This window comes from Physella acuta, unplaced genomic scaffold (genome assembly GCF_028476545.2).
Source record: "Physella acuta isolate Inbredline_101_S28 unplaced genomic scaffold, ASM2847654v3 ptg000023l, whole genome shotgun sequence".
NCBI lineage: Eukaryota > Metazoa > Mollusca > Gastropoda > Physidae > Physella > Physella acuta.
Genome location: NW_026731543.1, coordinates 418,181 through 433,152, shown reverse-complemented (window position 1 = coordinate 433,152; position 14,972 = coordinate 418,181). Strand labels below are relative to the sequence as shown.

The 14,972-nt window shown below is 36.9% G+C and overlaps 1 protein-coding gene across 1 annotated transcript; it reads left to right on the top strand.

Moving 5' to 3' along the window:
- Positions 1–3,411: 3,411 nt before the first annotated feature.
- LOC131940841 (uncharacterized) lies at positions 3,412–11,571 on the top strand. The gene is made up of 4 exons (XM_059299717.1): positions 3,412–4,147; positions 4,756–4,928; positions 9,048–9,153; positions 11,229–11,571. Exons 1-4 carry the CDS (start codon positions 3,500–3,502, stop codon positions 11,385–11,387), a joined length of 1,086 nt encoding a protein of 361 aa, XP_059155700.1. The 5' UTR covers positions 3,412–3,499; the 3' UTR covers positions 11,388–11,571.
- The last annotated feature ends 3,401 nt before the right edge of the window (positions 11,572–14,972 follow it).

The window sequence follows — 14,972 nt, the reverse complement described above, 5'->3', positions numbered from 1 at the left end:
ATGTATATATATATGTGTATATATGTGTATATATATATGTATATATATGTATATATATATGTATATATATGTATATATATATGTATATATATGTATATATATATGTATATATATATGTATATATATATGTATATATATATATGTATATATATATGTATATATATATATGTATATATATATATGTATATATGTAAATATGTATATATGTATATATGTATATATGTATATATGTATATATGTATATATGTATATATGTATATATGTATATATGTATATATGTATATATGTATATATGTATATATGTATATATGTATATATGTATATATGTATATATGTATATATGTATATATGTATATATGTATATATGTATATATGTATATATGTATATATGTATATATGTATATATGTATATATGTATATTATGTATATATGTATATATGTATATATGTATATATGTATATGTATATGTATATATATATATATATATATATATATATATATATATATATATATATATATATATATATATATATATATATATATATATATATATATATCTATATATATAAAGCAAAGTGGTCGGGTGCCCGATAGGGCACTTCCCGGCGACACAGGCGCGTCAAATTTAGCACGATGGTGCCTTGGGGCGATAGAATACGAGTGCCGGTGACGGTTCGGCAAAAAGTCTACGGAGAGGGGGTCAAAACTGACCTCGACTGACCGGCGCCTTATATGGGCTATATTACGAAAAAAAATTCCGACGACGACGCCCCTTGATATTTTGTGAGGTGGTAGAAGAACACCTAGGGGTGTCACAAAAAACTCGGCATATCTGGGAACACTTCGTAAAGCGGTCAAAACTGACCAGTTGTATTTTCCTATATAATCTTTGTATTTTATGGGAAAAACAGAGGGTCATTTCAACGCAGAATTTATGGTACTTAAGCTCAGTATATCTGGCTAATTTTTTGCATGCTCCTATGTCAATGGCTTGACCTTTAGGGAAAACTGTCGGTTACACTCAAAGCCCTCGACGAGGGCTAAAAAGTGACCGCGAGTGAAATTCTCTTTATATGAGCTCTTTTACGAAAAAAATTTCCTCCGACGACCCCCCTTCATATTTTGTGAGGTGGTAGAAGAACACCTAGGGGTGTCACAAAAAACTCGGCATATCTGGGAAAACTTCGTAAAGCGGTCAAAACTGACCAGTTGTATTTCCCTATATAATCTTTGTATTTTATGGGGAAAACATGGTAATTTCTACACAAATTTCAGGGTACTTACTCTTTGTATAAATGGCTAATTTTTTGTATTTACCTCTATAGATGACTGGGCCGTATGGAAAAACTGTTGGTCAGCATCAAAGCCCTCGAAGAGGGCTAAAAATGACTGCGATTGAAATTTTCATTATACGCGATTTGGTCATTTGGTCTATGAACAGGGGCGGTAACTTTTGATTGTAACAATTTTTTAGTATTTTGTATACTCTTTTTAAGAAAAAACAAAAATCATAATGTATAGCATTGTTTTAAATGTATATTTTGTTATAACTTAAGTTTTGTATTGTATTGAAATTGTAAAATCAATTGCAAAAGTAATTTAATATTATATTTGATTAATAATTTTTATGAAAGCCCTTTCAGTTCTAATAACCTTGCGAGTAATAAGTTTGCGAATATTCCATTTTTTTTATTAGTACAATAAAAGTACCCCACTAAATAACTTCAGGCCCTAAACATTTAGCATTTTTTTTTCTCATTTAGCATAACAGCAAATCACCTATTAATTAATCATTCAATTTCACAACTTTTTTGAAAACCTAAGCGAAGCTAGGCAGTATGCCTAGTATATATATATATATATATATATATATATATATATATATATATATATATATATATATATATATATATATATATATATATATATATATATATATATATATATATATATATATATATATACAAGCAAATGTGATCGCCGAAATTTTTGCCAAAATTGGGGTCAATGATTTCAATACATCCAATAGAAATTTTTAAAAATATAAAACGAAAACAAGTTAGCATCTAGTCTGGCTCTCACATGCTAATTAAAGCAAGTACGACGCCTATATCAAATAAAATTATCGCTAGACTTAGAACAGGCCAGAACAGCATGAAACAGCTTATATTTAGAAATTCAAACGTAGAGCCAACGAGGCATGCCCTTGTGTTCTTACATTCAGGGTCAGCTCGTTGTTTGACCAAATGACGTCTTCTTGTCTACAAAATGCAAGGCCGCATCAAAATTACAAGAAATTTAAAACTCATTCAAAATGAAAATTATGAAAATGGTAAAGTATTATGTAAATACACTGATTACCATTTTTAATTTCGTCACTATATCAGAAAACAAGGTAATTAAAAAGGCTAGTGACAATTTCAGCGCAATTTCCTTATGTTATCTAAAAATAGCTCTGTCGTAGCGTAAATCAAGAGCAGGGTTAGTAAAACCATTGGTTAGTTATTAAAACGTTTTTTATTAATTTTTTTCAGTATTTTACATGTTTTATTTACAATAGAGTTACATGACTAAAAACCATTGCGCGCCTAGCTACCGAACTTGATGGCGCAGCCATTGAACGTGATGGCGCAGCTATTGAACGTGATGACGCGTGTGGTGTGGTTGGATAAAAATGCCTACTAATTCGGTCCGAATTTTAATTAATTCAAAAATGTTTTTGTGACCGAACGAAAGGATATTTTTGAAAACTTTCTTCGGCAATATTGTTCTAAATTATGGCAGGAATCGATTGGTACATGTTTCAAGTCGCTAAGTGGTCTGGTTGCCGAAATATGGGCCAAAAACTGCATTTTTTTGAGGTTTTTTGGCTTTTCCGGGAAATCCATGAAAGAAACCCGGAATTTGTTTGGCCTATGTTCATCCTTGTATCTTGCTTAACATAAATGCGTTGGAACTAGTCCTCGATATTGCTTCGTTGAGGAGGAGATACGGCTTAAAGCTGCGGACACACATCCATTCATTCATTCATACATCCATACATCCAGAAATGACGGGTTAATAAACGCCGTTCTCCAGAATGGAAATTGCGCTAAAAAATATTTCACAAAATATATGAACCAGCACCCGAATGTTTCACACACCATAAAGCGCACTTTTTGCACGGGTGCGCACGACACAATAGAAGGAAGCAGTTTTTTGCGCGTCCATAAAATAACTTTACTCATTACTGTATTCAGAAAAGAGAAGTATAATTTGCGATATGGTAAGTGGCTTTAAAGCATCATCGCCAGCAGTTAATCAGCAGAGTCAGATGGACGGCCTAACCGTCTACTTAAATGGCCAATCAGACGGCTCGAGTTTTCTGGGCAAGTTGCCTTCAGTGGTGTTGGTAAACATCTTCAGATTTGTTGACAACAAAAATGAGCTGTTAAGGCTTGCCCGTGTGTGTAGATCTTGGAGGGATTTGATTTACACCACGCCTACTTTGTGGAGGAACATGCACCTGAAACTTTGCTGCGATTGTAAATGTTTGAATACTAAAAAAGCTTTCTCGAATGCTATACGCTTCGGCTGCCACTTGTATGAATTGTCAATCTCCGTCTGCAAACACCATAAATGCTATCCAAACTCCTGCTCATTGGCCACCGTTTTTCGGAAATGTTTGCAAGATTTACGTCATCCGACACTGACGTCAATAAAAATAAGTGACATAGGAATGCGAGAAGCGTCAACTAGAACACCGTCCGATATCAGTAGGGAAATGACGCGTTTGGTGTCCAGACTGGACCGTCTAAAATGTTTCAAGATGGCCAAAGCTCAATGGCCAATAGAAGAAGGCAACAATCTCATCAACACAGTGCTGACCACGTCCAGAGGAACCCTTCAGTCGCTGGACATTGACGGGTTCTTTGAAGAAGAATCGTTGGCTGAGAAACCGGTTAAACTTGACCAACTGACCACTGGTATCCTATCTCTCACCCGCTTGACGAAACTTGGGATTGACTATATATTATTGACTGATGACTTCGTGACTTCACTGTCTAGATCACACGCAGGACAACTACAGAAACTGAAACTTGTCGCAAGTGTGATTCTTTATGAGACTACTCCACACCTAATCTCTAGAAAGGCCTGGGTGAACCTGGTATGTAAATAATGACTACGAATTCAAACTTTTGTATTCTAATTTTATGTTTGTATCACCCGTTCAAGAGGTGTTAAAGGCAGGCGCTGGTACTGAGACTGCAATGTTGGTCATCGTAATACTGTAAATATTTGGACTTGAGGTATTGTTTCTGAATTATGTCCATAACTTTTATCCTAATATTAATTGTCCTGAGATATTTTGTCCAGGATATTTTTGTCTGAGATCGTATGTCCTGTAGCCATGATAGTATATTACTGTGAAATATATTATTTCTAGTGGTACCCTAATCAGATATTAGAGATAATAGGTTAGTTAGAATAATAGGGGAGGAGGTGGTGTCTAAGTTTTTGTTAATATATTTTATTTTCCCAGGTCAGAAATTTTTCTCTGGTGATGGGGCGAACTTAAATTGACGAGGGGGGGGGGGGGAAGGCGACTGGTTAATTATCTTTTTTTTAAAATATAAATTATCAGTTTTTCTATTTCGTCCGGGGAGATGAAATGTTAGTCTTTCTCTCTCAATAACTCTCTCATTTTCTCTTTCTCTCTCGGCGTTTCTCTGACAGAGTTCAGTCCATATTTTTTACTTTCTTTAATACTTCCAGACAGATGCCTGTCCAGCAATGAAAGTGGCGTTTTATGTTGACCTCGACATATTAGAGGATTCTGATTTTGAAATACTGGACCCCGTTTTGCCCATCTACAAGATCAACTTTTTAGAAGGGTACAGTCTTTACGAACTGGATGATGTGTTGGAATATATCGCCGAAAACTTCAGGTAGGTCAGAGACGAGTATGAGAGTATGTGTGAAAGTGAGCTTGTCACGGGTGTATTTTATTGTGTACTAGCCGTCCCGGCCAGGCCCTGCTTTGGCTTCTGTGAAAAACCTTTCTGTTAAAGACCATTACCTGTGTGTTTAGTAATCATCATAAACCCGGCATTGCTCACCCAAACCACAACCAACCAAAACCAAAACAACAAAACGCAAACATAACGCTAACACAATTACAAATACAAACGAAAACAAAAACCTAACAACAAACCCAACCACAACCACAAACACTAATACAAACACAAAGAAAAAACAAACAAAAAAGCAAACGAAAACAAAAACCTAACAACAAACCCAACCACAACCACAAACACCAATACGAACACAAAGAAAAAAACAAACGAAAAAGCAAACGAAAACAATCCAAATCCAAACGCAAAACCAACCACAAACACAAACACAAACCCAAAGAAAAAAACACAAACAAAAAAGCAAACGAAAACAAATCAAATCCAAACGCAAAACCAACCACAAACACAAATACAAACACAAACCCAAAGAAAAAAACACAAACGAAAACGAAAAAAGAAAGAATTAAAATGAATCAAATCAAAACGCAACCACTAACGCAAACCCAACCTAAACACAAAGAAAACACTAACGCGAACATAAACGCAAAGTGCTCACAGTCTAGCCCGGGGCGGAATGGCCTGTTTCAGCTTAATAAACGACTATAATACCCCAACTTATTCATAGTCTTTTGCACTCACTTTAACGAACGTAGGCGCCGAACCGAAAAAGGGAGGCCAGAGGCCCCAAATAGCACCCTGTCTGGGCGCCAGAGGACGCACCATCACGTAACCGCCTGATTCAACTTAGTAAACGACTATAGTACATAACTTATTCATAGTCTTTTGAACTCACGCGAGCGTAGGTACCAAAGCGTACACGAGAAGGCCCGGGGTGCCAAATAGCATCCTGTCGGGATGCCGGAGGACGCCCGGATTTGATTCACTTAAAGACTATAGTAACCTTTCTTATCCATAGTCTATCGCACTGTTTAAAACAAAATTATCCAATCTTGCGATCGAAATTTCTGGCACTTCCCAGTTAGCTAGCGCGCTGAAATTTTCAGGGAAGCTTTGTTTTGGATGACAATTGAATATTCTATTGTTTTTATTACTAAATTAATCCATGGAAACATTTTATTGATCATTTTAGAACGCTATATAATTGTACCAAAAAACGTGGGGGAAAAGGGACATTACCCAGTAACTGTAATTTGATGAAAACAAGGTTCGGCACTCCCCCTCTTTTTGCTTACTGAGTAGTTGTCACGCTGTGTTTGTGTACAAACAACCATAACGTAACAACTGGTGGCCAGTATGGGGGAGACGATATGGTCGAGTGGTTGGGCACACGATTGCTATCCCACTCGACACGGGTTCAAATCTATGTGTTTTTTACGAGTTGTCTTTTTACGAGTTGTCTTCGTTTACCCAACAAAAAAGTGAAAAGATAAAATCGATAGCAAGATTTACATGCAAACAAACAGACAAACACTAAAAAGTAGAAAATAATAATCATTAAAAAAGTTTTAAAAAACCCACGTTTTCTGATTGAACTAAAAAGTAGAAAATAAATACTATACATCACAATAATGCAAGATCACTCTACTATAAGCTATCAAAAACGTGGGGCGCCGTGATTTTCTTACAGTTTCTAATACTGTTGACTCTCTACAAGCTCCCTAATAAAAGTCAATAGTATTATCTAATCAATAGTAATATAACTTTTACTTCGGCGACCCACGTTTTTCATCGCTTATAGTAGAGTGATCTTGCATTATTGTGATGTATAGTATTTATTTTCTACTTTTTAGTTCAATCAGAAAACGTGGGTTTTTTTAAACTTTTTTAATGATTATTATTAAACTCATAAATTTAGACTATGAGCACGATAATAATCTAACACTTAAATCCATGCAAGTATCCACGACAAACAAATTTTTTCAAACATGTTACATACAGAATTGAGCTTTATATATTAGATGCGTGTTTATGAGTTAACGTGTTCGTATTTGTCTCTGTGTTGGCGTTTATGTGCATGTGTGTATGTTTATATGTTTTAGTTAAGCGAAAGAAAAAATAAATTAGCACGTAACATGTTCAACAAAGTTCAGTGAATTTTTTAGAAGTTCGATAAACTTTAGAGATCAAGTGTAGCATTAGCTGCACGTGAATTAAGGTGACGTAAAGAGTTTAGCATCAGCAGTGTAGAGAAGTAGAGCGCCTCTGTCTAACACCTCCCTCAGCATCTCGAGGAAGCTCTAGTCGGCTGATTTCCAAGAATATACGCTTTACAAAACAGCTTACCATTAATATTTTCTACATTTTTCTTTCGTATGTTTCTTTACATCACATTTTATTTATAAATACTTTTCTTATTAAGTATTTGTAACAAAAACAGCATACGACAAATGCTACGGCACATATTACATTCGTATCTTGAGTTTATCTTGAGAGTGATGTTTGGTTTGTTTGTTTGTTACTCACACCTTTTAGATCGGGTAATTGCATTTGCAGGTAATTTGCAGGGAAATTGTTCTTGGCGAAGTTTGCTATTCACTCTCTTTTTAACGAGAAAATTACAGTCATTTAAATAATCGAGTTTTAAGTGACCGAAAACTGACCTAAACTGGCCGCGGCTTGAATTAGATCCACCACCTACAGAAGCGACAAAATGTTCATATTTGGTAAGGAGATATTAAAGGGACCTAACAACGTTAGGAATGTAAACTTTTAATTTCCCCCGTTCTTTGACTACGCGCAAAAATAAACGAAGAAAACATTTGAAAGAAAGAAACATTCTTTTAAAATTTATGCTCAACGGTTTTTATAAGGTGCGAAAATAAATAAAAATAAAACATTTTTATCGCTCAATCGGGCTTGTAAGTAGGTCACCAACCAGTTCTACGGCTCAATAACACCATAGAGCTGGTGGGTGACCTACTTACCAGCCCTATTATCTATATATATAATTCTTTTCTTGGAAACGCTAGACAACAAGCTGTAAGCGCGCTCCCTACCACCCCACCCCTACATGGTCTGGTGAGCTGTGGTTCACGCTAAATGTTTACAATCGAAGAGCCGGGTTTAGTGACGGCAATTAGGGGCAGATAATTTAGTTTGAAACGATTTTAAACTTAGGGGAGGTAACCAGGAGGAGGCTGCTTCCACGGGGGTGGGGTAGGGGTTGGGGAAAGGAGGGTGGGGGTAGTGTCGTTCTTAACGACCTACTGATAGTGTTTTAAAGCAAATATTTTCAGTGGCAGCATTGGTAATGTCGAATTCACAAATTATGAATTACTGAAAAGTAGAAAATAAAACAACTAAATAGCGGCGTATATGCCGCGGGTTGGCTCGTACCTAGATATTATACCTAAAGGGATATAACTGCGTCATGAATTTTAACTTTTAATTTCCCCAGTTCTTTGATTACACACGAAAATAAACGATTATAGCATGTGGATAAAAGAAAAACAATCATTTAATCTCAAATAACTAATATCTGAGATTTTGAAAACAATTAGTTTCTCTTATAGCCTTCTTTATAACAATTTATGTAGTATATTAATTTTTCTTCAGAAACAACGTATACAGTAAAGCAGTCATCATTTATAGCATGTAGATGTTCCGACATCAGGGAGAATTGTATCCCTACTATAATGATCAAACTAAAAAATGTGTATACATTAATAATGCTTTAAATTGATAATTTTATTTATTCCCAAATACCATTCAGTACAGGGTATATGAAGTTTAATGAGCACATTAGTCACGGCCGTTTACATATAAATTTTACCACAAATGTCAGTACAGGGCCGATATGACTGGTAGACTATATAATACTATATATAATCTGCTCTTCATTTAGAGAGCAACCTACCCTTTTCTAACCCCTTCCCTACGCCCCATTTCAAGCCCAACAGCGTCAAATACAGCTATATATTTAGACAGACGCTCAAGTCAACTGCTGCCTGCTTAGTCGTTAGTAAACTAGGATAGGAAAGATGACGCTAGCTCAAGGGAAACAACTAACACTCATACCCATTTTGTCCACAGAAAGAGCTTGGTGAAGCTAGAGAGCGATCTAGACATTAATAATGCTCCAACTGACGACGTCTTTCTACAGTTTGTTCGGAAATGTCGACGTTTACGATGTGTTAACGTAAGCTTGAGATAAAAAAGACCACCATACAGACCACCATACAGACCATCATACAGACCACCATACAGACCACCATACAGACCACCATACAGACCACCATACAGACCACCATACAGACCACCATACAGACCACCATACAGACCACCATACAGACCACCATACAGACCACCATACAGACCACCGCACAGAACAACACAAGACCACCATACAGACCACCATACAGACCACCAAACAGACCACCATACAGACCACCATACAAACCACCATACAGACCACCATACAGACCACCATACAGACCACCATACAGACCACCATACAGACCACCATACAGACCACCGCACAGAACAACACAAGACCACCATACAGACCACCATACAGACCACCAAACAGACCACCATACAGACCACCAAACAGACCACCAAACAGACCACCAAACAGACCACCATACAGACCACCATACAGACCACCATGCAGACCACCATACAGACCACCATACAGACCACCATACAGACCACCATACAGACCACCAAACAGACCACCATACAGACCACCATACAGACCACCATACAGACCACCATACAGACCACCATACAGACCACCATACAGACCACCATACAGAACAACATGCAGACCACCATACAGACCACCATACAGACCACCATACAGAACAACATGCAGACCACCATACAGACCACCATACAGACCACCATACAGAACAACATACAGACCACCATACAGACCACCGCACAGAACAACACAAGACCACCATACAGACCACCATACAGACCACCAAACAGACCACCATACAGACCACCAAACAGACCACCAAACAGACCACCAAACAGACCACCATACAGACCACCATACAGACCACCATACAGACCACCATACAGACCACCATACAGACCACCATACAGAACAACATGCAGACCACCATACAGACCACCATACAGACCACCATACAGAACAACATGCAGACCACCATACAGACCACCATACAGACCACCATACAGAACAACATACAGACCACCATACAGACCACCATACAGACCACCATACAGACCACCATACAGAAGACCATACAGACCACCATACAGACCACCATACAGACCACCATACAGAACAACATGCAGACCACCATACAGACCACCATACAGACCACCAAACAGACCACCATACAGACCACCAAAAAGACCACCATACAGACCACCATACAGACCACCTTACAGATTTATATCACAATTTAAGATCTACAAGCATTATAAACACGATAATAGCATCACTATCTTGAAGTACAAACATTTCTATGTACAGTAGTACACTACATTTGTATATACAGTAGTACATTATTATAAAACGCAATGCAATACTTACTAGACACCAATAGTTAGCTTACTGTAGCCATTTTCATGTAACGATATATATTTCACGAAATTTTCATGTTTAGCGAGGTTCCCCTCCCTAAATTGGGTTCCATTTTGTGAAAAGAAATTAAGTTAAAATAAATTAAAGATCGTTTTGTATTGGGGGGGGGGCGGCATTTTTTAATTCAGCATTTATTTGGATAAATAGATACAATAACACATTTTTAACACAGATAGGATTATATAAATCTTTCTAAAATTACCAAATATCTAACATAAAATAAGATTCATTTTTTCTAAATTTCAGTTTAAATTTTTTTTATGAACATAATTTTTTTTTTATTTTTAAAAAATTTAAATTTTCAAACATTTGTTTCAAAAAACAAATTAAATTGAATTTTTGTCGAACATCTGATTAAGCGGGTTCCATACAGTTCATATAAAACCTTTCGCTTTGCATCAGATATGGTTATGTCGGTTCCATAAAGTTTAAATTAAATCTTTGGCTTTTCATCTGATCTTAAGTCAAGCTGGTTCCATATAATTCACGTATTCCCGTTTATGCGCTTTAACATGAGCGTCCAATCAAATCCTGTTTCCTCGACTAGGTACCTGGTTATCACACATACGCTTAACGACAGTGTTGTTTTATTGCTAACTACCTCCTCATATACTTCTTACACCCGCACTAACCATTATCCCAAACTGCAGGTATCTGACTACTACCTAGAACCAGAGACAGAAAAGACTGTCATGAAGTTGATAGGAGACAGAAAGCGAAGACACGACTTGAGAATGTTACAGGGACAGCCAACCAAACGAGCTAAGACAGGACCGGCCAATGGTCCATGTTCCAACATAGCCAATTAGGCAACAACGAGGATATGTTACAACAGAAGGATGTTTTAACATTAATGAGAAAAACTTGAATTATTTTAGGATAACGATTTTTTAGCCATCTATAGAAAGTAACTAGTGAACGTGCCAGACTTAATAACCCAATTATTCCATAAGGTTTTTCTTATCGCAGTTTTATAACAAAACTATTTACAGTTAAGTATTGTATTTTACCAGATTTCAAAATCGTTTTATAAAATCTATAAATTGTACTTTTGTTATGAATATAATAAAATGTTTGATAAATATACTCCGAGTTGAACTATGTAAAGAATTACAAAAAAAAAAAAAAAAAACGAGTAATCCTTAATGGCAAACAGGGATTACAAAATAAAATTAACGGTAAAAAAATTTAAAAAATTAAAAACAGATGGCTCAATTGAAGATTAACCAGCAATGGCTGTGCTGGTATATAAAGCATTGGTCAAAGAATGACAGCCTAGAAAAATCTATTGCCACAGACAGCCTATCTGATAATTTTAGAGCAGAGAAAGAAACTACGGAACATGCAGATAACCTTCAGATAGGTCACACTGAATCCTCATCAGATTGTCCTTCTCACAGATGCCAGTTCTGTCCTGCTGTCTCAGATATCTCAGGCCAGCCAAAGAAAGCTTAAACTATATCAGCAACATGTTTGTACTTCAGTAGATAACGGGCATTATATATATATATATATATATATATATATATATATATATATATATATATATATATATATATATATATATATACAAGCAAATGTGATCGCCGAAATATTTGCCAAAATTGGGGTCAATGATTTCAATACATCCAATAGAAATTTTTAAAAATATAAAACGAAAACAAGTCAGCAGCTAGTCTGGCTCTCACATGCTAATTAAAGCAAGTACGACGCCTATATCAAACAAAATTATCGCTAGACTTAGAACAGGCCAGAACAGCATAAAACAGCTTATATTTAGAAACTTAAACGTAGAGCTAACGAGGCATGCCCTTGTGTTCTTACATTCAGGGTCAGCTCGTTGTTTGACCAAATGTCGTCTTCTTGTCTACAAAATGCAAGGCCGCATCAAAATTACAAGTTTATATAAAACTCATTCAAATATGAAAATTATGAAAATGGTAAAGTATTGTGTAAATACACTGATTACCATTTTAAATTTCGTCACTATATCAGAAAACAAGGTAATTAAAAAGGCTAGTGACAATTTTAGCGCAATTTCCTTATGTTATCTAAGGTGGCCGGAAAGAACCGCAACGGAAAAAAGCGCAACGGAAAAAAGCGCAAATCAAAAAGCGCAACGGAAATAAGCGCACACGGAAAAAAGCGCAAAGAGAAAAAAGCGCACACAGAAAAAAGCGCAAAGGGAAAAAAACGCAAACGGAAAAAAGCGCAAAGAGAAAAAAGCGCACACAGAAAAAAGCGCAAACAGAAAAAAGCGCAAACGGAAAAAAGCGCAAACGGAAAAAAGCGCAAACAGAAACAGAAAAATGCGCAACCAGAAAAAACACAACGAAAAATGTGCAAAAGAGAAATTTAGCACAAAGACCATATGGACTAGATGACACATTTATACATGACTGTTAGGGCTGCTGTGAGAGTGTCGTGTTTGATCACGTGATCTACTACCATTTAAAGCGTACCACTCACCCACACATCCATCCACCCACCCACACACCCATCCATCCACCCACCCACACATCCATCCACCCACCGACACATCCACCCACCCATCCACACATCCACCCACCCACCCACACATCCACCCACCCACCCACCGACACATCCATCCACCCACCGACACATCCATCCACCCACCCACACATCCATCCACCCACCCACACTGCATATAAGTATTCGCATAGATTTAGAGTAGCGTCCCTTTTGTTTACATGTTTTCATTACCCTTCAAACAAAAGTCTATTTTAGTTATATTGAGATTAAAGAATGTAAATAAATAGTATACACAATTCTGTAGAATAGGAACGATTGGGAGGGAAGTGACATTTAGCGCAGTAAATTTAGAGGTTAGGTAGGGTATAATAAATGGTGGGGTTAGGAAAGTTAAGGGGTCCATTCTCTAATAGGCAATCTTTGTCTCTTTCGTACTTTCGTGTTGGTTTATTGTCGAACCTGTCCTCGCCTCACATCACAACAGTTGGGTGACGCTTACCGTGTAATGTTAAAATAAATAGCATGTAATTGAGTTAGTTCGAAGTGAGTTTTCATACAAGCCCAACGCACTAATTAAGGTTGTCGCATAATGTAACATATATGTAACATATGTCAATGATGTCAATGAATTTTCATTAAAAAAAAGATGTCTAGTACAGTTTACGAAGCTTACGAACTTCGCCGATACTTTTTTGGTGGGTAGTTTGGTAAGTATGTAGGCGGGTAGGTGGGTAGGTGGGTAAGTGGGTAGGTGGGTAGTTAGGTAGGTAGGTAGGTAGGTGGATAGGTGGGTAGTAGGTAGGTAGGTGCGTCATGATGTGAAAAAATATTAAATACAAAATTGTTATTTTGGTGCGAATGAATGTTGTTACGAGAGATATGACGAATGCATGTTTGATGACGCGGATGAAAGAGAGTGAAGTTTTGCCATAGGAACGGGTTGTTATAGTATGCAAGCTAGGTAGTTCGGACTAGGGAGAATGTGAAAGATACTTCGTGAAATGTCGATAGTTTTATGTTTATACGAGAATAGTAGTTGAATAATTATTGACCAAGAAAATAATAGGCATTGTGTAAAGTGATTATCTCCTGTATCGTGGTGATGGGAATGCAGATGGTAGTGGTACGCTTTAAATGGTAGTAGATCACGTGATCAAACACGACACTCTCACAGCAGCCCTAACAGTCATGTATAAATGTGTCATCTAGTCCATATGGTCTTTGTGCTAAATTTCTCTTTTGCACATTTTTCGTTGTGTTTTTTCTGGTTGCGCATTTTTCTGTTTCTGTTTGCGCTTTTTCCCGTTTGCGCTTTTTTCTGTGTGCGCTTTTTTCTGTTTGCGCTTTTTTCCGTTTGCGCTTTTTTCTGTTTGCGCTTTTTTCTGTGTGCGCTTTTTTCTGTTTGCGCTTTTTTCTGTTTGCGCTTTTTTCCGTTTGCGCTTTTTTCTGTTTGCGCTTTTTTCCGTTTGCGCTTTTTTCCGTTTGCGCTTTTTTCCGTTTGCGCTTTTTTCTCTTTGCGCTTTTTTCCGTTTGCGCTTTTTTCTCTTTGCGCTTTTTTCCGCTTGCGCTTTTTTCTGTTTGCGCTTTTTTCTGTGTGCGCTTTTTTCTCTTTGCGCTTTTTTCTGTTTGCGCTTTTTTCTCTTTGCGCTTTTTTCCGTGTGCGCTTTTTTCTCTTTGCGCTTTTTTTCCGTTTGCGCTTTTTTCTGTTTGCGCTTTTTTCTGTGTGCGCTTTTTTCTGTGTGCGCTTTTTTCTCTTTGCGCTTTTTTCCGTTTGCGCTTTTTTCTCTTTGCGCTTTTTTCTGTGTGCGCTTTTTTCTCTTTGCGCTTTTTTCCGTGTGCGCTTATTTCCCTTGCGCTTTTTGATTTGCGCTTTTTTCCGTTGCGCTTTTTTCCGTTGCGGT